Genomic DNA, 23,720 nt, shown 5'->3' with positions numbered 1-23,720 from the left:
CCTTGAAATATTTCTCTATGAAATGTCATATTTGATGAGAAATAAATAGTATAATTTCGCGTTTGAAGTTTATCGCTCAGTGAGCTTTTTATTGCTTTTTCTTTTGCACCGATGTCATGCAAAATGTGGAATCGGTTTTTCACTATTTTCTTGTGTCCCGGACGGCCGATCGATCCCAAACTTCTACAGGTTTGTCAGTTTGTGTATGGTGGATTACATTAAGTGCTTACACTGCCAGCAAATGTTTTGTTAGCAAAACCAATTTTGTAATGTTCCTTTAAAGGCACTGGACACTATTGGTGTACTTGCTCAAAATAATCAATAGCATATCTTGGTAACATGAAATGGAGAGCTGTTGAGAGTATACAACATTGTGAGAAACTGCTCTCTTCTGGGGTATCATAGTTTTTGAGAAATAAAGTATTTTATTATAAATAAATGCATCTGAAAGCACACAAAATTATGCCACGATTGTGTTTTTTCTTTCATTATTCTCTTGCAACTTTGATGACCAATTGAGCCCAAATTTTCACAGGTTTGATTTTTCATGCATGTTTGGATACACCACGTGAGAATACTGGTCAACGACAATTACACAAATATACCAAAGGTGTCAAGTGTCTTTTAAAGCCTACATCAGCTTCCAGTAGTATGAAGCATTTTGAGAAACACTTTGCTTCAAAGTAATGTGATTTTGTAAAAAGACAATAGTTCAGTTTTTACAGTGTGCATCCCATGATGCGTGTAAATACAAAAATTGAAAAAGATTTTTTTTTAAAAGGCAGTGGACACAGCAAGGAAAATAAGACAAATAGACCAGTTACACATATAGGCGAGATTAAACAAAGTGGTTTTCAACTTAACCTTGAAAGTATTGATATTAGAAATATAATTTACACCTAACATTCTCAAACTCCACAAAATCCTAATAATAATAATCCTCTTCCTTTCATGATTGAAGATTTAGTCGCACGGCCAGAACAGCAGGGCAATTTTTAAGAGTGTACTGGAGTCTTTTATGTACATGTGTTGATAGTTTTCTTCTCACACAGGACCAACAGCTTTATGTCCCATCCGAAGGACAAAGCAATGGTTAAGTGTCCTGCTTTAAGGACACAAGCTTCACAGGAATGTGGTTTTAGAGAAAGGGTCCAGAATGGTTGTTAATTGTTGTATTTTCTCAAAAACTGTAGCATTTCAGGGAAAAATAAGACAAGGGAAGTTTTCCATCATGGACTGGTCAGTTATGAGTAAATCTCCAATCTTGTTTGTACTCAATCTCACAAATGATCTACATCTATGTTAAAGACACTGGACACTATTGGTACTGTAATTGTCAAATACCAGTCTTCACAGTTGGTGTATCTCAACATACGCATGAAATAACAAACCTGTGAAAATTTGAGCTCAATCGGTCGTCGCAGGTGCAAGATAATAATGAAAGACAAAACACCCTTGTCACACGAAGTTGTGTGCTTTCTGATGCTTGATTTCGAGACCTCAAATTCTAAACTTGAGGTCTCGAAATCAAATCCGTGGAAAATTACTTCTTTCTCGAAAACTACATCACTTCAGAGGGAGCTGTTTCTCACAATGTTTTATACTATCAACCTCTCCCCATTACTCGTAATCAAGAAAGGTTTTATGACGATAATTATTTTGAGTAATTACCAATAGTGTCCACTGCCTTAACCATCTCTTTAAATCCCTCTAGCATATCCAGAAAAAAGAGAAAAACCCTTTTCTGCTTGATATCTCATTCTGGTTGAGTTCCTCTCTGATAACAATTCACTGATGCACTGATCAATAGAATTTCCGTTAAAGGCAGTGGACACTATTGGTAATTACTCAAAATAATTATTAGCATAAAACCTTACTTGGTAATGAGTAATGGGGAGAGGTTGATAGTATAAAACGGCTCCCTCTGAAGTAGTGTAGTTTTCGAGAAAGAAGTAATTTTCCACGAATTTGATTTCAAGACCTCAGATTCAGAATTTGAAGTCTTCGAAATCAAGCATCTGAAAGCACACAACTTCGTTTGACAAGGGTGTTTTTTGTCCCATTATTATCTTGCAAGTTGGATGACCGATTGAGCTGAAATTTTCTCAAGTTTGTTATTTTTTGCATATGTTGAGATACACCGAGTGAGAAGACTGGCCTTCGACAATAACCAATAGTGTCCAGTGTCTTTAATTGCCGTTGGCGTCCCTGCCCTTTAAATGGGCGTTGGTCGTAAAGCATTATTGTAAAGCATCTTTTATCAAAATGATCGTTTTAGATAATTATAATGCACCAATGAATAATTTATGTGATTCTCAATGCCATCGTCCCCCACCCACTTTTTAAAGCGCTCCATCTGGAATGAGAAAAGTGGTTTAAATTAAATAAAGAACGTTGGCCTTTAGTGCCAGTGAAAGCAAATTAATATACATGTAATGGATAAAAAGGAGGTGAAATGCTTTAAATGTGGTAAGACAGATCAACTGTATGATAAATTATATATTGTTATTATTGTTGTTGTTGTTGTTGTTATTGGTTTATTAAAAATAACAACATGGTAGCCTAAAAGCTAAATTGTGGACACAAGCAGATAATTAAGTACATGTGCATTACTTTAAATATTCATAAAACTACACAAGGGATGAAAAAGAAAGAAAAACAATTGAAACACTTGAAAACTTAAAACTGTGCCAGCTAGTGAGTTGTTAGAAAACAGAAAAAGAATATAAAGCGCTATTACGCCAATATTTGTGATTTTAAAGCAGACTTGTATTTTTTTTAATAACAGCTGGATGGTTTTTTCCCTGATTGATTGCCAGTAAACTGTGCAGCATTTCTCAGGCCTGGAAGTTCATCTTTGAGAGGAAAAGGCCATTTTCATTTTGGCATTTCCATTGGAAAATTGTTATGTCCATTGGAAACTTTTGAAGGGGCACCAAGGCCACGGCCAGGGTCAATGGCCTCCCTCCATGTAATTTAATCTTGATTTCTTACATACACTGTACATTCTATTTCGCACTGATGTGCAATCGCACTGATGAATCTGTCCGGTCAATTTTGTGTTACGTCATACATGTTGATGTAATGTACGTGTACGTACATGTAGGTGGACAAAATTTTATTCTTTTCTAATTTTTGTCACTGCTGACTATTGTTCCCATAGATACACCTTATTTCTTGTAGTTGTTTTATTATTTAGCAGCTACAATGGGGAGCATATTTTGAGTTTGCCAGGTGGAGATTTCAGTTTCTGAACGGAGGAGGGAGGATAAGGGCAATGTTGTATTGCATGGGAAATTCAGGATTAGAAATAGAGATTGAAATGCCGATCCCAGATGGTGGGGATAATGAGTGTTTTTATCTTCCATTCTTTCTTTTTTTGTTTATTTCTTTTTCTTTTTAAAGCCTCATAAAACGCTAAGGGTTGTGCAGTAAAATAAGGGTCGGTCAGGTAACCGGAAACAGAACATTGTACATTGGGCAATACATTGCTTCCCATGAGTATAGTTTAAATGTATTTTGAGCTTTGACACGTTTAAGGGTGTCAGATTGGGTTAAAATCTGAACTTTCTTCTGAGACATTTTACAGCTTGAATCGGGCTAGGGACCTCAACCATACACGTAAACCGGGTCGTAGGCAACAGGGCCTAATTTCATGGCTCTGCTTACTGTACAAATGCTGTAAGCAAAGAACCAGGGAACTCTGTGCTTACAAGTACGTCAAGCGTGCGCATTCCAAATTACTACTTGCAGGCATTCCACACTAGCTTGCGCAGTAATTAGGCGCTTGCAGGTAAGCAGAGAATGGTGATCATACATGTCATAAGCGCAAATCTTGGTGCCAAGCAGAGCCATCAAATTATGCCCAGCTGTTGCTACGTATTCTGAAAAATCAGAGTTGGTATGAATTTCAGTTTGGATTTGGATCAGGATATCGCTAGATTTAGGTGATATTTCTTGATATCCCACATGGACTTTGTCAAGGAGCGAGGTGCGCTAGGGTCCCAGGAACTGAGCTCGGCTCTCTCTTAAGGAGTAAAATAGTTCAGATTCTTATCAACGTGGCAATTTCTTTACCCCCTAAAAAACCACTCATCCGTTTTACCCTAGTGCAATTAGCGTGTACACACGGTAACCTACACTACACGTTTGGTGCAATTGACGAACATCCTTCAGGATTATTGCACACATGTGCATCTGATCACTCCGAAATTTGGGGCTGAAATCTCGGGGGGATCCTAATCACCAACAAAATGTCAAGATGTCTAGGCCTGCGGTTTCCTGCGACTTCTAGACAATCTTCTACAAAGAAGAACGAAGAAGGGGGAAAAAATCCACCTGATTCTGAAGCCAGCAACTAGGATCTAAGTCGACGCATGCCTGGGCTGTGCGAGTGGTTTATCGCTCCTATTTGAATGTGACACACTTATTTTGTTTTGCTTGGCTGTTTGTAAGTCTTGATTGGACTTGACAGGTGTTATTGCTTTTTTTAAAGATATTGCTCTGGAGGTGAGCTACATGAAGCTCGGGATTGTGGTGCCAATTCTGGACCACTCCTGGGATTTCACTCGTAATTTGTATACATTGTACAGACTGTATTGCCGCGCAGGGTGAAGAGCACTGTTCGCTTATACGCACCAGTGATAGACGATGTGACCTGTGACATCACATGTTTACAAAAGAGCCGCAGAGCCTGGACTTCCTGCGACATGATTTGTGCACAGCTCAATGGGAGAAAACATAAAAATCTTATATTTTATGAAGATTGCACTGTCTAAATTCTTATCATTACTTTTGATATAATGAAAGGGGGCACATCTCAAAACCTGTACAGCTTTTACTTTCATAACTCTTTGATTTATGTGGAAATTATGACACAAAAGGTTAACTTTCCCATAGGACCAGTGTATACATGTACATGTAGTATCTTGCCTGCCAGAATACCCGACTCCTGAGACAAAAACTATTTCTGTGACATTGTTTTACTCATTTCTAAAAAACTACAGCACCTCATCCTGTCAAGTAATAATTTAATGGCCAAGCTTTCTCCATCGTTGTCTTCCACTTGTGTGAGTTTGATGTCATTTTATCTGTGGAACCAAACCTGGCAGCCAGCATTGGTAATTGCCAAAGACCAATATCCGCACTTTGTTTGACCCAACATTTATTTGTTTACATGAATTAACAAACCGTTGACAGACATAGTGGGGGTTGCTCCAAACTTATTTTAACTATGGATTTCTTTGAAGCGCGTACAGTGTAGGCAAAATTGGTTTGTCAAAGACCTGCAGTATCAATCCAACAGTTTATGTAAAGCCAACATACAGATGAAATAACAAACCTGTGAAAGGCGAGGCTCCCAGAGTCACAAGTTAGTGAAAAACTCTACCACTGTTTTCAAACAAAGGATTTCAGACTCTCGAGATCATAAATTGTTTTTCATTTTGGCTTTACCCATACACCGATGTGTGTAATTTATGTCTGTATACTCGACTTCTGTAAAAAAATCTTGTGTTCTAGTTGGCATCTGCACTAGAATTGCAAAGGTTGCGGGTTCGAATCCCATCCGAGTAACATGCCTGTGATTTTGTTCACAGAACTTGGGGGAAAGTACAGGTGAACAGTGCTAACATAACACACATCGGTGAAACCAAAATCTATTAAATTGTCTTACCCATTAATTAACAAACCGTTGGCAGACGGTATTTCAGGCAAACACAAATTTAGGGGATTTTTCTATCAGAACCACCTTTATACCATGTAAGTTAAGTACATGTAAAGCTACAATCCTGGCAAAATGCTTAGGCCACCCCCTGTCCACTTCCCCACAACATTCTCTCCCCCGTCCCCCCTACTCAATGTTGACTGGAACGCAGAAGAAGACCGTGCAACAATGAGAACCAACTTTGAAAGGGGGCATGGGGGCCCAACAAGAGATATGGCCGGGATTGTAGATCTAGGTAGAAATCTGATCTTATTTTTAAACCGCTTGAAGAACTTCCATGACCCCCAACTGAAAAGGTTCAACTGATAAACCATAGCCTGTGAGATTTGCAATTTCCACAGAGGAAGTTTCCTTAGCGGCGTTGGTGAGCCGCCAACCGCAGAAATTACACTCCTGCATGTCGTCTGTCAAGTTTTCGTGACTTTTTATGTGAAATATAATTGTAAAAGTACATGGACAGGTAAATGACAGTCTCTTATGCTGATTAAAGGGCACTATACAGCAACACCCTTACTTAGCAACAGCCACAACTGTAGTCGCTGTCATGGCTGTAGCTAATTGCCACAAAGTTAGACTTGGCCATATATACCGCACAGTGAATGATTTCCATGATGCACCATAATGCCCCCAAAATGTATCAATTGATACTCAAAAATAATTTTACTTAAAATATACTTGTTTGATAGTCAATTGCATGATTTGAGACATTGCATGGTGAGGTACATAAATGTACATTGTACATGTACATGTACATATACGTACATGTATGTTCTCCAAAGAACGATTGTCTTGCCACATGTAGCCCAATTCAAGCATTCAGTAGTCACACCAGTCTAAAGCCTTTTCAAACTACAATAAACCTCCAGCAAAGACCATGGACTCCATGCATGCCATAATAATAATAACAATGACGTCTTCTATAGCACCGGTATCCACAAAAAGTGCTCATGGCTTTTTCCGGTGGAAGTTTTAAGCTACAAGCAAGCCTGGAGTGACACAGAGGCCCTGTCCTTCGTTGCCCCTGGTCTTGACCTTCAAGAGTTTCCCATAGACTTTATGGTTTTCCAGAGTGCCCTTTGCAAGATTAAAATGGCCTTGCCATTTCAGAGATAAAGTTCCAGGCTTGTGCAAGTCCTTCTATCCGTCAAGAGAAAATAGTCTTGAAAACACCTCGCTCCATGCGGGGAAGAGGGATCCACATTGCTGCTGACCACCTAGTCTTGGTTCCAAGACGTTCGCATGGATCAATTCAAACAGCAGAATGAATCACTACCCATCGTTTGTATGTATACATGTAGCTCACACTGAATGCATCAATTCAAACAACAGAGGGCATCACAATCCTTGGTTCGATTTCCAACTTACAGTCGTCAGCTGCGCCGATTAATTCAAGTTCGAAGAGCGCGCCCTCTGTCGGGTTATTAGTATTGTATAAGTCGTGTATTTAAAGATAGTGACGTTTTGGACCAAGACTACTGACCACAAGGGTATGCCTCCGTTCTCAGCAAAATAATGAAGGACTTCTGACAGATCCTGTCCCAGTGGTCAGTGTCCACATTGATTCATGACTGACACTAGTGGTGACCTCTGCAGCGGAGAGTTTAGCTTTATGCTGGGTCATGTTTTAAAAAAAATGATTCACCCATCCTCGTTTCTTTTAGCGGTGAAGTGTGGTCTTAATTGAATTATTCTAACCCTGCGCTTCACTGACCTAGAACTTGTGGAAACTCAATTAGTTTTCAAAGTAGTTTGACAATTGCACCAGACATCTCTTCCTTTATTTTTTTCTAATGCTGTAGTATTATTTAGTCATTAAGTTTTGTTTGTTTGTTTGTTTGTTTGTTTGTTTGTTTGTTTGTTTGTATGTGTGTGTTTGTTTTGTTTTGTTTGTTTGTGTGTTTTAGGTTGTGTTTGTGTGAGATCGGGATAATATATAATCACATTAAATAGCCTGGCAATACTTGATAATTGAAAAAAACTTGACAAAACAAAAGAGGCATACACTCAGTTGGATTCGAACCCCTAACCTTTGCAATTCTAGAGCAGTGTATCACCAATAAGACCACCGGGAAGAACTAGCTTAATAATATAATGTACCAGTACAATAGCATGATCTAGGTTATATGGATCTGCGATACATTTATGACCGAAAGGCAACGATGTCAGAAGTAGTTTTATGGAAAGATTGGTTTATAATACTCCTGGCCAGCTGAAGCTACATGGATCATAAAACGGCAAACCAGCTGCCCTATTAGATCTTCCAAAACCCCAAGAGCATGAAGAGTGCCATCTTTGTAATTTCTGAGATGCATCATGTGTGCAGGCTTTTCTCATTGGTCGAGGAATCTGCAGTCCTCCTTTTGGTGTGGAGTTAGACTTGATTCAAGTCCCGTTCCCGTGTGAGAGGTCCCTAAGAATACATAGTGTACATGTATATTAGCGCCAATTAAAACACCCCTTACAAATATTCTGCCTGTTCATTGGTTTAGAGCGCGTCACATGACATGTCTTAGTTTTGCTAGACGACGGCCATGTGATAGTGCAACGGTTTGCCGTGCGCTAGTCTGAAGACTATTACATGGCGTGCAGTACCCAGACGTCCGTTGCATGTACGAGGATGATAAATTAATAGTCTGTAACCATTAGGGATTGCACGAAACTACATGCAAAAGTTTTTGCAATCTGTATTCGCGTCGTCCGTGGATTTAAGCATTCAGGTCTGTAACTTACAGTACAGTGTTTAGAAATGTTAGAGGTATTATAAAACAAATATTGACTGCTTTTACTCGTGCAATGGTTAAAACTATGACTCCCTCGGTGATCCCCGTAGCGTTCTATTTTCCCTCGGCTTCGCCTCGGGGAAAAAAAAAAACGCTCCGGGGATCACCTCGGGAGTCATAGTTTTAACCATAGCACTCGAAGCAGTCAATAGTTGTATACTAGCAAACAAGCCGTAAAGCTGTGCCCGCTCGCCGTCAAAATGTGCACCTGAGAATTGGACTCCACAGAGTCTTTTTTTTCTACTTCTGCACGTGAGGAGATTTACAAAACCAATGGGAGTGTGGAAGCGCTGCCCTCTGTCTGTAAAATATTCATTATATTCTGTGATATCACTGTCATAGTGCAAGACATTGTAAGACATTGTTAATTGGCTATTCAAAAATGTATTTCGATCCTCAACTAAGTACTTAAAGCCACTGGACATTTTCGGTTAACAGTATTGTCTAAAGGCCCACACTTCGAGTATCACTAAAATAACAAACCTGTGAAAATTTAGGCTCAATCGGTCATCGGAGTCAGGAGAAAATAACGGGAAAACCCACCCTTGTTTCCGCACGTTTCGCTGTGTCATGACATGTGTTTTAAACAAATCCGTAATCCTCGCTATCAAGAATTGATAACTGTTTTAATGTTTTCTCAAAAAGTTAAGCATTTCATGGAATAATATTTAAAGAGAAGTCTTTCACCATTACCTTCTGTAAACCCTTTTGTAAATCTGTGAACTTCATTTTTGTTTTCTGTTTTAAAAGTGTACGTATAATGGCTTTAACCCCCACTAATAACAATGAACAAGTCTTCTTTTTGAATGTGTTCAAATGGACAACCTGTATCACGCAGCAATGTCTACATATTCATAAGTGAATACAATATCAGGCGACTGCGAGATTGTCAAGTCCCTGTCCCGCGTGCAAAACAGGTTGGGGAATGCATAGCACCACAAAAACGATTGTTTTTCTCGCAATGTCATAGGATTGGCACTTGAGTCAAGTCTAGTGTGGAGCGGGCTAAGTGTCACACATCTGGGGCCAATTTTATAGAGCTGCTTAAGCAAATAATTTGCTTAAGCATGATTGCTCGCTTGTTTTACACATGTTATTGGCCAAAATTTCATGGCATATACATTGCTTGTGACTGGTATTTAGCTGTTGTTTACTTAGAATAATAATTGAGTAGAGTCTTGTCCGGTAATCTGATTTTAATAAGCAAGGATTTTTTTGCTTTTAAAAGCACACTTTGTTGCTTAAGCAGCTCTATGAAATTGGGCCCTGGGCGTCAATGTCACTCGTGCGTTCTTTGACAGCTACATTTTGTAAATTAGGATGACATAAATTTATGAACAGGAGTTTGCAAGTTTGACACTGTGCAATGTCTTCAGTCAGTTTAGTTGAGTCCTCGGAGTGGGGTTTATGTCTTCTTCACATTATTTTAAATTTGAACATCCTACTTTGTCAATGATTTACAAGTTAATGATCGTACATGTAAGTGAGCAAGTGTGGCACTCTTTATCTTTAAACTATGACTTAACCCCCCTTGGCCCAATTTCATAGACATCACATCAAATATAAAAGTTTGCCAGCCTGAATGCCTCGTCATTGTGTCCAATTTGTGACTGCTTTTTACGCAAACTGTTCCTTGGCAGAACATTTTCAATCCCTATTTTGTGCTATTAAGCAGCTCTATCAAATTTGGCCCACCTGTTTAAAATTCAACAGTGTTCAAGCCAACCCAATTCAAGCCCTGATGTACACGCATGTACATGTATGTGTACAGTGTGTACTTATACTAGTATGTATGACTTTAGTTTGCTGCCACTGCTTCGTCTAACCATGGTCTAACCATATTTTATGATGTGCCATTTCAACAGCTTTAAAGGCAGTGGACACTATGGGTAATTACTAAAAACAATTGTTATCATAAAACCTTTCTTGATTACGGGTTATGGGGAGAGGTTGATGATATAAAACAGTGTGAGAAACAGCTCCCTCTGAAGTGACGGTAGTATTCCACGAATTTGATTTTTGAGACCTCAGATTTAGAGTTTGAGGTCTCGAAATGAAGCATCTGAAAGCACACAACTTTGTGTGACCATGGTGCAACTTCGACGACCGATTGAGCTCAAATTTTCAAATTTTTGTTATTTTATGCATATGTTGAGATACACCAACTGTGAGGACTAGTCTTCGACAATTACCGATAGAGTCCAGTGTCTTTAATCAATGCACCGCATCTGTTTGAAACTCCTTGAATGGTTTGTGCAATTTTCCACTTTTCCTCCATTCTACAAACTAGGCTGTTTTAGGAGGACTCATATTAATTCCTACCTTCAGCTCCCCTGGTTTTTTTTTCTTGTGTAGCCCCATACTAAGAGTGGCTTCTAGCCTTGTTTGGGGGTGAGCTTGTATAATTTTTATTTTTAAACTGGACTGAAACTACATAGGATTTGAGGCATTGCATGGTGAGATCAATATTATATACTATGTATTTGGTTTGCAGTAACACCATGTGTGTGACTTGCGAAGTAGAGTTTGTTCTTTAGAGAACTGTCTCTCTATATCTTACTATCGCGGAGTACATGTAGATTTATCGGATTGTTCAAGAGACTTCTCAGTTGTGAAACTGTTCTGGACTGAAACTCTCAATGCCAAGTGAGAATAGATCTTTAGGATGTCACTCCCCCTTCTTTCACTCCTTATTAAAAACCTCGCAATTAAACTGGAGGAAGGATATGATTTGGAATACTCTGATGTGAGAAGCAAGGAAAGGTAACAGCGACGCTAACGTCATGTTTAACCTACAATGTTTACTCATCTAATGATCTAACCATTTCAATATTGCTGTCAACCCGACCTCATTTCAAGAACTCTTTCTGTCATGATTTTTCCCAACGGAGAGAACTTTTATAAGACATGTTCGACATGGCAGCCTCATTCCTGCTCTAGCTCACGAAAACATCTCAAAAAAGTTGAGAAATTTCACCAAACCTGTCCAGTTCAATTTAAACATATTGTACAAGTACGTTCCATACACACAACAGTCATGGTTTTTATCAGGCTACCATTAGGAAAAAAGAGAGTTAACTTAAGACGTGATTAAACTTGGATAAATGCGTTCCATGTTTCAACCCCTCATGGGACTGGTGGGAGGAGAGTAACATGCAATTAATCTGGACAGTCTTGATGATGAAACTTTGTATTTTTAGTATTAAAAGCAGATCACCATAAATGTAGTCCACCATCCATTCTGACTGAACCAAGATCTTATTGCAATACGACCCCCGCCGCCGCCAGTTTTAAGGCGATTGAGTTGGGCCCAGGCCCTACAAGGAAGATCCCAGATCTTATTGTTTCTGTGTGAAAAGTTACTCAAAGTAATGCATGCAACTCATCTTTAGCTAAATGAGCTGACTGATGTATTCATAGTGGAGGCTACTCAGTTCAAGACATGAACTTTACAAATCATGGCTAAATGAAAGTGGGGTACATCGTTGGAACACTTGCAGCTGCTTTGGCAGATTCAGTGAAGCTGCCTGCAGCTGCTAATAGGTCTCCATGTCGTGTCGAGAAAACCCATTACATGCATAAAAATACTTTTTAAAACAAAATTGGGTCGGATGTCAAAATGTCAACTATTAATGATCGAGTCAAGGTCATGACACATTCATCATAATTGTGTTAATTCAATTTCAATTTAGACATTCAAAGCACAACATGAGTTTAAATTAAGGTCAGTTAGCACAAAGTCGAGATGCTTGTTCAATTAATTATAAGCCATCACCTAAGGCTACAGGTGTGATTACTCATGTGTCTTGACTGATATTCATAAACCCAAATTAAATGTTTAACTGCTAGACCCTTGATTAGTCGCCAGCACATAATTTCCTGTTAACAACCTAAAAAGATGTTTTTTCCTAAATTATTTTTTAACGTGATGTTGGCTTCATTCTCTTAGAGGAAGCGCATGATGCATCATTTTGCAAAGTTGAAGACCTGGATATTTTTGAGAATGCGATGCAGCATTTAATTTGATGTTTTTTTCCCCCAAGGTCTTCAGAAAGGGTCACAAATAAGCACACGTGTAATCAGGAAATTAGCTAAGAACATAAGTAAACCCAAACTCAGGCTCAAGATGTAGACTGACCCAAACCAAGACCATGATCAGAACGATGACATAGTTCAAGACCTGTAAGGTCCAAGGCAAAGATCAAGATACAGCCATTCACTAGACAAAGATCAAACTGAAGACGTACTGTAAGGTTCAATACAAATACGGAAACCAAGATAGAGTCCTAGACATAAAAGTTCACAGGCAAAGACCAATACACAGCCCAATACCAAGATAGGACCATAAGCATAAGGTCCTAGGTAAAGACCAAATAATGGACCTAGACCTGTAAGGTCCAATACCTCTTACATGTAGGTCCAAGACAAAGACCAAGCTAAAGTCTTAAACCTGTGTGGTTCAAGACAAATACCAAAACCAAGATAGAGTCATAGACCTACATTTGTACAAGTTCCCAAGCAAAGACCAAGACCCAACCAAAGACCAGGATAGAACCCTAGAACTGTAAGGTCCTAGACAAAGACAAACAAAGTCCTAGACCTAAAAGTTAGCAAGCAAAGACCCAGACACAGCCCAAGACCAAGATAGAGAAGTTAAGGTCCTAGACCTACTTGGTCCTCAGCCTGTAAGGACCAAGATAAAGTCCAAGACCTGTAAGGTTCAAGACAAATTCGAAAACCAAGATGGAGTTCTAGACCTGAAAGTTCACAGTCAAAGACCAATACAAAGCCCAAGACCTAGATAGAACCCGAGACATGTAAGGTCCTAGGTAAAGACCAAGTTAAGAACCTAGACCTGTAAGGTCCTAGACCTCTTACATGTAGGTCCAAGATATAGACCAAGATAAAGTCTTAGACATGTGTGGTTCAAGACAAATACCAAAACCAAGATAGAGTCCTAGACCTACGTACATTTGGTCAAGTTCCCAGGCAAAGACCAAGACACAGCCAAAGACCAAGATAAAATCCTAGACATGTTAGGATCAGGATGAAGACCAAAATAAAGTCCTAGACCTGCAAGGTCCACAACAGAGACCAAAGCCAAGATAATGTCTTAGATAAAGATTTGTAGACCTGTAAGGTACCAGGCCTGTAAGGTCCACGATAAAGACCAAGAAAAGTCTTAGACCTGCAAGGTCCACAACAAAGACCAAAGCCAAGATAATGTCTTAGATAAAGATTTGTAGACCTGTAAGGTCCCAGGCCTGTAAGGTCCACGATAAAGACCAAGAAAAGTCTTAGACCTGCAAGGTCCACAACAAAGACCAAAGCCAAGATAATGTCTTAGATAAAGATTTGTAGACCTGTAAGGTACCAGGCCTGTAAGGTCCACGATAAAGACCAAGAAAAGTCTTAGACCTGCAAGGTCCACAACATAGACCAAAGCCAAGATAATGTCTTAGACCAAGATTGAGTCATACAAATGTAGACCTGTAAAGTTCGAGAGAAACACCAATACCAAACAGAGCCCTAGACATTTAAGATTCAAGAAAAACACCAAAACCAACAATGTAGTTTTAGACATGTAAGGTTCTAGTACCACGACCAAGAGAGCCCTTCACTGGTTCTGTTCACTTTGATTCAGGCATGATATACTTCCCACTGATGTCAGCTTTTAGATCTTTTTGAGAAACAATGTGAAAACATTTATTAATAGTTCACACAACACAACACAACTTTCTTTTCAATGGTTAACAAATTATACATTCCTGAACACCTCAGACAGTTTCGCTATTCCTATTGGTGGAGAGCGCTTCACGTGGGTGTGTATGAACCTTTGTTTATGACCAGTAAAAAGTGTTGAAACATTGGCGTGACACGCAAGCTTATAAGACAGTTTCTTCATTCCTATTGGTCGAGAGCAACGGCTGAAACAGTTGTGCCACATCACGCGAAACGCGTGACGCGCACAGCATTCCCTTATAAGGAGTTGTTTACCGGAGGGCGGCGGAGGGCTTTACCATTTCATAGCTGGAGGGGTGTTGTGTTGAAAGAAATCATTGAACAATTATAATTATTGCATTTATTTTACTTTTTGACCCAAAAATGTGGATGTTTTTGACCAAAAATGTATTTATGAATGGGAATCAAAGTGTGTTGAATCAGGTTTTCAACTAGTGGTTTAAACCCGCCGAGGCCTGGTTCTTGATAAAATTATCAAGAACCTGGCCTCGTTGGGATTAAACCACTAGTTGAAAACCTCTTCACCACACATTGATTCCCTTATTAATACACAACACTGCTTTAGATTCACTGAGAGAATTTCCCATTGATTGACACAGTGGTATTCCACGACCAGCCTTATCAATGCAGGCCTGTATGCTTCACTTTGGAAAGGGCTCGGGCACCAAGGCTATTTTTCTTGGTAAAACAATGTATGAGGAATTTGTAAATTTTTACTGGAGCATTTGAAGGACACCAAGGCAAGACCAGGGGGCATGGAGCCAATCGCCTTTGTTGGCTCCGTGAAGTGTCAGACCTGCAATGTGATAAAGACTTTGTCATATTCTATATTTAGCCCGCAACAAACCCACACACACATCATCGGCAGCATTGCCTATCCCTATTTTGACATTGGCTGTCAGTCCTTATTGTGAATTCTATGCTCGCCAGAGTTATCTCCTGGAGAGAAAAGTGAATGTACACTGTGATTGTTCCGCCAAGGCTTGTGTCGTGTTTAAGTGGCCGAGCGGTCTATTTCACCAGACCCAAGCTCTGGTGTCGACAGCAGCAGAGTGTGGGTTCGATACCCTGTCATGACACTTGAGCCCTTGAGCAAGGCGCTTTACCATAACTGCTGGACACTAAAGAAGTGCACTGTTTGCTGTGGATGTATAAAAAACAATTTATCCCGAACCAAATAATAGTATTGTGTCCTCCGTACCATAAAATGGCTTATGGAAAAGAGACCCAATTCACTACTCCAAACAAATGATATCCAATGAAGTTTTGTAATTTTGGTCTGCGAGTATCTGTATGAGCCCCTTCATGTGACGTCACACGCTCAAAACGCACCCACATTTGGATCAAAAAGCACCCTCACAGGGGTCAAAGAGGTCAAATGATTGAATAAGAGCTGGTTTTTGTATGTGGAAACGTGCGCGTCAGTGTAGCGTTTCATGTTTATATGCAAGGGGTCTCTTTATTTAAGAAAGTAACTTTGGAACAGTATGTATGTGTAACCATGTACACTCTGTAGAGTTGTACACAAATTTGAACATCCTGTATTCACGCTCAAAATTTATCCCTTATTTCCTAATGAATGTACCATTTACAAAGTAAAGCTACCTGTTTACATTTATAACCTTTCCTTTGCGACCTTGTTTTTAGAGTAAAAATACGTGTTCACACGAACACAAACTTAAACAACGTTCCACAGTTAGCGAGAATATCCGTTCAAGAATTTAGATGCAGTCTCAGAATAGGCGCACAGTGCACTTGTCGGAAAATCTTATGGAGTAGATTGCGTGACAGAAATCAGATGACTGTCATGTCCCCAAATGTTGTGATTCACTGAATGTGATAACACTCCGAGTCTGGTTATCTGGAGGATACATTGGAACTGCGTGAATTACCCAAACGGAATTGAATTCTTATGTGTGGTACAGTACGTGTACGTGAGTCATTACAAGGGTACATCAGAATCCCTTTAGATTACTGATCACTTGCCAAGAAGTATAAGTTATCATTATTGAGTGTTACAGTTCAGTTTCAGTTGTACCTCACGCTGATGAAGCAAAAAAGTGGCGTGTCATGGCTGAACGGTTAAGAGCATCGGACTCAAGCACTGGTGTTTCTCATCAGCAGATTGCGGGTTCGAATCCCAGTCATGGCACTTGTGTCCTTGAGCAAGATAATAGAATAGTGGCTTCTTATATAGCGCTCAGGTCCGTCGCGCAGTGACGCTCATGGCGCTTCGACATTGTTACCCCTGGTCACTGGGCCTTAAATCATTTCTTAAACCATCTCAGCTCCCTGGGGAGTATACAGCATTGTGCTGCCAAATATGTAGCGCACTAAGCTATCAAATCAATTACAAGAACCAACTCTGCCCTCCGAGGTACCCATTGATACCTCTGGGTGGAGAGAAGCAATTATAGTAAAATGCCTTGCTCAAGGACATAAGTGTCACGACAGGGATTCGAACCTACACTCTGCTGAGCAGAAACAGCAGAGCTTGAGTTTGGTGCTCTTAACCGCTCGGCCACGACATGCCACAATACAGATACATGTACATGATTAAAATTGCTTTGTCCTTGGGAGTTAAATTAAGCTGTAGATCTCATGTACTAAGTTGGTAGTGCACGTTAAAGAACCCATAACTCTTTAACGAGGAAGAGTTGGGGTTAAACCCACGTGTTTCACATACACATGTAGCAAGCACCCTTGTTTACATGTTTCCTCAGGCTTGTGAGCTAAGTTAGACATTTAGACGTTTAGACATCCTTGGTGTCGAAATACATGTATATAACAATAATATCAATAATAATAATAATGCATTTTCTCAGCTGATCAACTGATTCTCAACTTTTTGTTTCTCAGCTTTAGCCATTGAAAATTTAAATATGCAATACAAAGTCCTGCTGTGCCTTGAACTTCCATCCTTTTTTTGTTGACAAATAAAAGTTGCATGCCGATGCATCTTTGTGCTGTGTAGAGGGTGTCTTTGGTATTTTGTGAAATAAGAAAGTGACATGGACAATTTGTGAAATGATGATTGCATGGTTGTGGTTGTGCGCTGTTCTTGCCTCTTCTGGTCTTTCCTACTAGTGGGGGCAGGAGCTCCGCAGAGCACCACACAAGTGACCAGATTTTTTTTCCTGCTACAATTCCTTGGGGCCCAGGGGTGCATTGCAAGGCTATAAGGAAGTGCTTCAACTTCAAGGTCAATACCATTTACACCACTCACTGTGTGCTTTAGCTTATCTACAAATTGTTTGTATATAAGCCCTCCAAAACACTGCAGCCCACATCAGGACACTGTCCACAAAAAAAAAAGAATCCTGTTCTATCACCCCCATTCTGAAACAACTTCACTGGCTCCCTATTTCTAAACGAATCATCTTCAAGCTGATCTACAAATTGTTTGCTTATCTACAAATTGTTTTTATCTACAAATTGTTTGTATATAAGCCCTCCAAAACACTGCAGCCCACATCAGGACACTGTCCCCCCAAAAAAAGGAATCCTGTTCTATCACCCCCATTCTGAAACAACTTCACTGGCTCCCTATTTCTAAACGAATCATCTTCAAGCTGATGCTCATTGTCCACAAAGCGCTTAAAGGAAGGCTCCCCAATCTCAGAACAATTTCAAGTTAACGCTCTGTTAAGAATCTTCAATCCAGTTCCATGCTGCTCTTCTAAACCCAAGTCTGGACACTTCTGGGGGTGACGGTCTTTTCTTTTTCTTCAGCTTTTTCCTTCACCAAACTCTTCCTAACTTACATGTAGGATTAATCTTACGTTCCATAGCCCCCCCCTTTCTCCATGGTCACTTGCAGTTTGTTCACACTGTTTGGCCACTGAGTGAACTTAAAAGTACAACTTCAACTCTGCCACAACATGTTGCCTTCTTTGAAGGTCTAGTGTGGTTATTAAGTGCAAGACAGCTGTTTACTGTGGCAGTAATCACAGCTCAATCAAATCCAGTCAGATAGAGCTCATCTACGATCTAATCCATATGATAAGGATGAGTCAAACAGTGAACAGTGGCATTGTGTTTGTATCTGTGCTTGGTGGCCTCATCACAACTTAGAGGGAAATTATTTCATTGTCTGGGTTCAAAATTGACAATCGACTGCTATCCCAAGGCCAGGGCCCAACTTCATAGAGTTGTTTTAGCAGCAGAAATTGCTTAACAAACTTCTGCTTAGCAGAAATTAGCAGTACACCAGTCACAAATTGTACACATGACATGGTAATTTGGCTGGTAACCTTATTATGGTAAGCATAATTCTGGTGTGCTTAGCTACTTTTTGTGCTTAAAGGCAGTGGACACTATTGGTAATTGTCAAAGACTAGCCTTCACAGTTGGTGTATCTCAACATATGCATAAAATAACAAACCTGTGAAAATTTGAGCTCAATCGGTCATCGAAGTTGCAAGATAATAATGAAAGAAAAATAACCCTTGTCACACGAAGTTGTGTGCGTTTAGATGGTTGATTTCGAGACCTCAAATTCTAAATCTAAGGTCTTGAAATCAAATTCGTGGAAAATTGCTTCTTTCTCGAAAACTATGGCACTTCAGAGGGAGCTGTTTCTCACAATGTTTTATACCATCAATCTCTCCCCATTACCCGTCACCAAGAAAGGTTTAATGCCAATAATTATTTTGAGTAATTACCAATAGTGTTCACTGCCTTTAAGCAGCTCTATGAATTTACGCGACATGTCCAGTGCCTTTAAGAGACAAACCCACTTGTGGATGACATCATCACTTGCCACTCTGCTATCTTTTGGAATGTTCAATGGTTAGAACATTGATCTATAAAAAGAAAATGATGCTGTTCCAACCACTATACACACATCACTATCATGCACTGTCATTGCAGTACAGTTGTATTATGTAATATTGACTTATTAGTGTCTATGGTGTTCTGTAACACCCCTTACAAATATTCTGCCTTTTCATTGGTTTTGAGCGCGTCACATGGTATGTCTTCGTTTTACGAGAAACGGTGGCCGTGTGATAGTCCGTTGACTATCACACAGCGTGTAGTACCCAGACATCTTTTTACCAACCTCGAACCCAATCAGTTGTGCATTTGTGTATTCTAAAACGCGCGTACGAACGTTACATGTATAAGGATGATAAATAGTCTGTTGGAGTGTTATCAAACAAATATTGACTGCTTGGAGTGCTATGGTTAAAACTATGACTCCCTCAGTGATCCCGGACCATTCCATTTTCTCTCAGCTGCGCCTCGGGAAAATAGAATGCTCCAGGGATCACCTCGGGTGTTGTAGTTTTTACCACTGCACTGGAAGCAGTCAATATTTGTATAATACACTGTTGGTCCAATCCTCTCTATAAGACCAAAATCACAAGTTCCAATGTGCAGTTAACCATTGTGTAATGAAGGTCCATCTTGACATAATGTTGGTGATAAATCATGTTTGAATTCACACCGCATGCGTAAATGCGAGAACAAAAATATCGCTTGCTGAAGGTTTATCAAAATGCTTCACTTAACGTTACTCTCACTATCGATACCTCACCATGCAATGCCGCAAAACCATACTAACACCTTAAAGGAACACGTTGCCTCGGATCGGTCGAGTTGGTCTTTGAAAAGCGTTTGTAACCGTTTTTTATAAAATGCATATGGGTAGAAAGATGTTGTAAAAGTAGAATACAATGATCCACACAAACATGCCTCAAAATTGCACGGTTTTCCTTTTACGTACCTCGTCGACTAACACGGTCGGCCATTTATGGGAGTCAAATTTTTGACTCCCCATAAATGGCTGACCGTGTTAGTTTCGCACAGTAAAAGGAAAACCACGCCATTTTGAGGCAAACTTGTGTGGATCATTGTATTCTACTTTTAAAACCTCTTTCCAACCATGCATTTTTATAAAAAAGGGTTACAAACGCTTTTTTATTGACCAACTCGTCCGATCCAAGGCAACGTGTTCCTCTAATGACATTTGAGAGCCCTTGCTCTAAATGTAGTTCATGTCGGCCCATCTTGTGCGCATTCATTTCCATTGTTATACCGATGGTGGCATGATGACGTCAATGCACAAGGTCCATTGTATTCATTTGACAGATCTCCTTGGTCTTGAACCATTTTCTTGAGTGGTACATTGTGTAACGTCCATTGAAGAATCCTTTCCTTCAAACAGTTTGTGTTTGCTTTCGGATGCTCTATTGTCAAATTCATGTTCACCTTGAGAGAATAATGAGACAATTTCTGTCTTCATATTTTGCATGTTCAGCAGTTTGTGGATGGAACATGAAGTGTTCAGTTTAGAGTGCAAATCTAACCCATTAAGCCTATGTTAAAGCGATGGACACTATTGGTAAATGTCACTTGGTGTATCTAAACATAGTATCCATAAAATAACAAACTTGTGAAAATTTGAGCTTGATTGGTTGTCGGAGTTGCGAGATAACTATGAAAGAAAAAACACCCTTGTCACACAAAGTTGTGTGCTTTCAGGTGCTTGATTTCGAGACCTCAAATTCTAAACTTGAGGTCTCGAATTCAAATTCGTGGAAAATTACTTCTTTCTCGAAAACTACATGTACGTCACTTCAGAGGGAGCCATTTCTCACAATGTTTTATACTATCAACCTCTCCCCATTTCTCATTACCAAGTGAGGTTTTTTTGCTGATAATTATTTTGAGTAATTACCAAAAGTGTCCACCTTTAAAAGATAGTTTTGTGGTTGTACAGTACAATAGATTAAGCGATGTCCTTTGAAGTGACTGCAATGCTACGTGTATGATGTACATTACATTGTGCATGTATGTACATGTACATATTGGTAATTGATAATTGGTAATTACTCAAAATAATTATTAGCATAAAACCTTATTTGGTAACGAGTATTGGGGAGCTGTTGATAGTTTTAAAAAACACTGTGAGAAATGACTCCCTCTGAAGTAACTTTGGTTTTTGAGGTAATTTTCTACGAATTTAATTTTGAGACCTCAGATTTAGAATTTGAGGTCACGAAATCAAGCATCTGAAAGCACACAACTTCGTGTGACAAGGGTGTTTTTTCTTTCATTAATATCTCGCGACTTCAACGACCGATTGAGCTGAAATTTTTACAGGTTTATTACTTTACAAATATGTTGAGATACACCAAGTGAGAAGACTTGTCTTTGACAATTACCAATTGTGTCCACTGGCTTTAAAGCAACTGTTTGGGAAGAAAGTGGAAGTTGTTGATGATCAGCATCTTGCTTTAATCCTATCAATAAACAATACGGGATACAATGAAGAGACGGTTAACCAGACCAGAAGCTGCAGCTGCTAGTAGGTGAGGGATAGTGATCAGTGTGTGGTTGCAGACTGAGCTTATAATCCAGCCATATATCAGGCAGATTGGTGGGGGTTGGGGAGGGGTCTTAGCTGACCTTTTAAAGGAACATTACAGAATTGACAAGAAAAAAAATTGTCTAATATCTTTGATTCACTCAAAACTTACACGTTCTAATAAACAATGATGATGATGATACATAGTCTGAAATGTCATATTTGATGAGAAATATGATACTTTTTCCCCCTTTTTTAGGTGCATGTTGGTTCGCACTACGTAAAGTGAACACAATGTTTTTAAAAGTTAAAATTAAGTAACCTTTATAGTTATTGTATATTATGCACATGTTTAAAAACTTTTTCCTTCTTTTGTACAGTGCTGGAATGGCCTACACTAACTTCTCAAATGACTTCATTGGACACTCTTATGACACGGCTAAACCAGGTTTAATAAACATCACCGAAGATGGGCAGACATTCCTGACTGGAGCACTTGAGGTAAGAAAGAGATGGTGTGGTCAAGGTTCAATACCTGCTGGACCAGCACAGACATGGCTCAGACGTACATGGGTCAATTAGAGGTCAGACTGGGATCAGACAGGGGTCAGACATAGGTCAAACTGGGGTCAGACGTAGGTCAGACAGGGGTCAGACACGGCTCAGGCTTACATGGGTCAATCAGGGATCAGACTGGGGTCAGACAGGGGTAAAGCAGAGGTCGGACATGGCTCAGCATACTTTGGTCAATCAGGGGTTTGACATACATGGGTCAGATAGGGGTCAGACATGGCTCAGACATATGTGGGTCAATCAGGGGTCAGACGGGTCAGACTCGAGTCAGACATGGCTCAAACTGGGGTCAGACATGGCTCGGCATACTTGGGTCAAACATAGGTCAGACAGGGGACAGACATGGGTCAGACATGGGTCAGACACGGGTCAGTCTTGGGTCAGACACAGGTCAGCCACGGAACCAAAAGTCTGAAGTCCTACTGTCCTTGGCCAGTTGATCTGGACTAGGAACCAACGGTCAAAGACTAAGGCCTGTTAGTTTGAGTGAAAAACGTTTTTTTAATCCCATCTGTTGTGTAGCAAAGCACTGTATTATACTCAGTGCTGTCAGAGTCCACTAAAACCCACAGCAACTTGGTTGAGATTCGAACCCACAATCCCCAACATTTCTGAGTGAATGTCTCCAGAACTACAGCCAGAGCACGCCTGGTGGTAAGAGGCCAGCTCACATCCTGTGATATTGTTCTCTATCCTTGTCGCAATTAATACATTGATTCAAACCAGCTGGCCCATGTACTTAATCTTGCAACGCAGAGGTCAACAAACAAAGACCTGCTTGTTCAGGACTGTGAGGGCAGTAGTTTAAATACAAAGGCACTGACCGAAACAATTTCAGAGAGCTAAAGTATGCGAAAACGGTTTGGTAACCAGAAACAGTTCATGATGTACATGTACATGTGTATGCATGTGCCTTTGAAAATTTATGTTCTTAAAATCCATGTTGGCAACAAAACGATGGCTGCGTTTGATTAGCTACCCTGGGTCTCCCCCTGAGAAGAACTGTATACAACTTCATTTTATTCTCAATTAATGGTGCTCAGTCTTTGTAATTTTATCAACATTTTTTATAATTATTGTGGTACAGGGTATTTCATTTTTAAAACGATTCCATTTAATTTTTTGGGGAAGTTTTTACAGTCAGCCATCTTGAAACCAAGCCTAACCGACCAAACAAGTCGGTTACCAATTGGTCTGAACAGCCTGTACATGTACATGTAGATCATCACCACGACTCAACCAAACACGCGTGCAAAACGCTCAACCGATGACCAAAGCTCAAACATGTTTCCGGTATGGGTCGCCAAATTGCACCCCCTAGAAGGGAATAACAAAAGTAGTCTGGTGCCTCTTCATGAAATGAGAACTTCCACTGTCATTGTTACTGTGTACACGAGGTATCTGAAAAAGATGGCCACACCATGATTCATGTAATTTTTGTCTAATGGACTAACAGAAAAATAAGCGTTTGCCCCTAGGGGGGAAAGTGACCTTAGGGCTGAAGCCAGCCCGCAGGTTAGAAGGGGGAAAAGGGCAGGATGTCTATTTTCTGGCGGTCATTTCCACCCCTAAATGGCTGAGGTTACAT

At 39.9% G+C, this 23,720-nt stretch overlaps 1 protein-coding gene across 1 annotated transcript in view; it reads left to right on the top strand.

Annotated features, from left to right (window-relative positions):
- The window catches only part of LOC139940329 (prominin-1-A-like), a 105,344-nt gene that overhangs the window by 27,335 nt on the left and 54,289 nt on the right, over positions 1-23,720 (top strand). Inside the window, exon 5 of the mRNA XM_071936535.1 lies at positions 21,940-22,060. Within this exon, the coding sequence (XP_071792636.1) occupies positions 21,940-22,060 (121 nt within the window). The remainder of the gene's footprint in view (positions 1-21,939; positions 22,061-23,720) is intronic.

The sequence above is a fragment of the Asterias amurensis genome, chromosome 8 (assembly GCF_032118995.1).
Source record: "Asterias amurensis chromosome 8, ASM3211899v1".
NCBI classification, from domain to species: Eukaryota; Metazoa; Echinodermata; class Asteroidea; order Forcipulatida; family Asteriidae; genus Asterias; species Asterias amurensis.
Note: the sequence above shows the minus strand (reverse complement) of the source record. Positions and strands in the feature narration are given on the sequence as shown.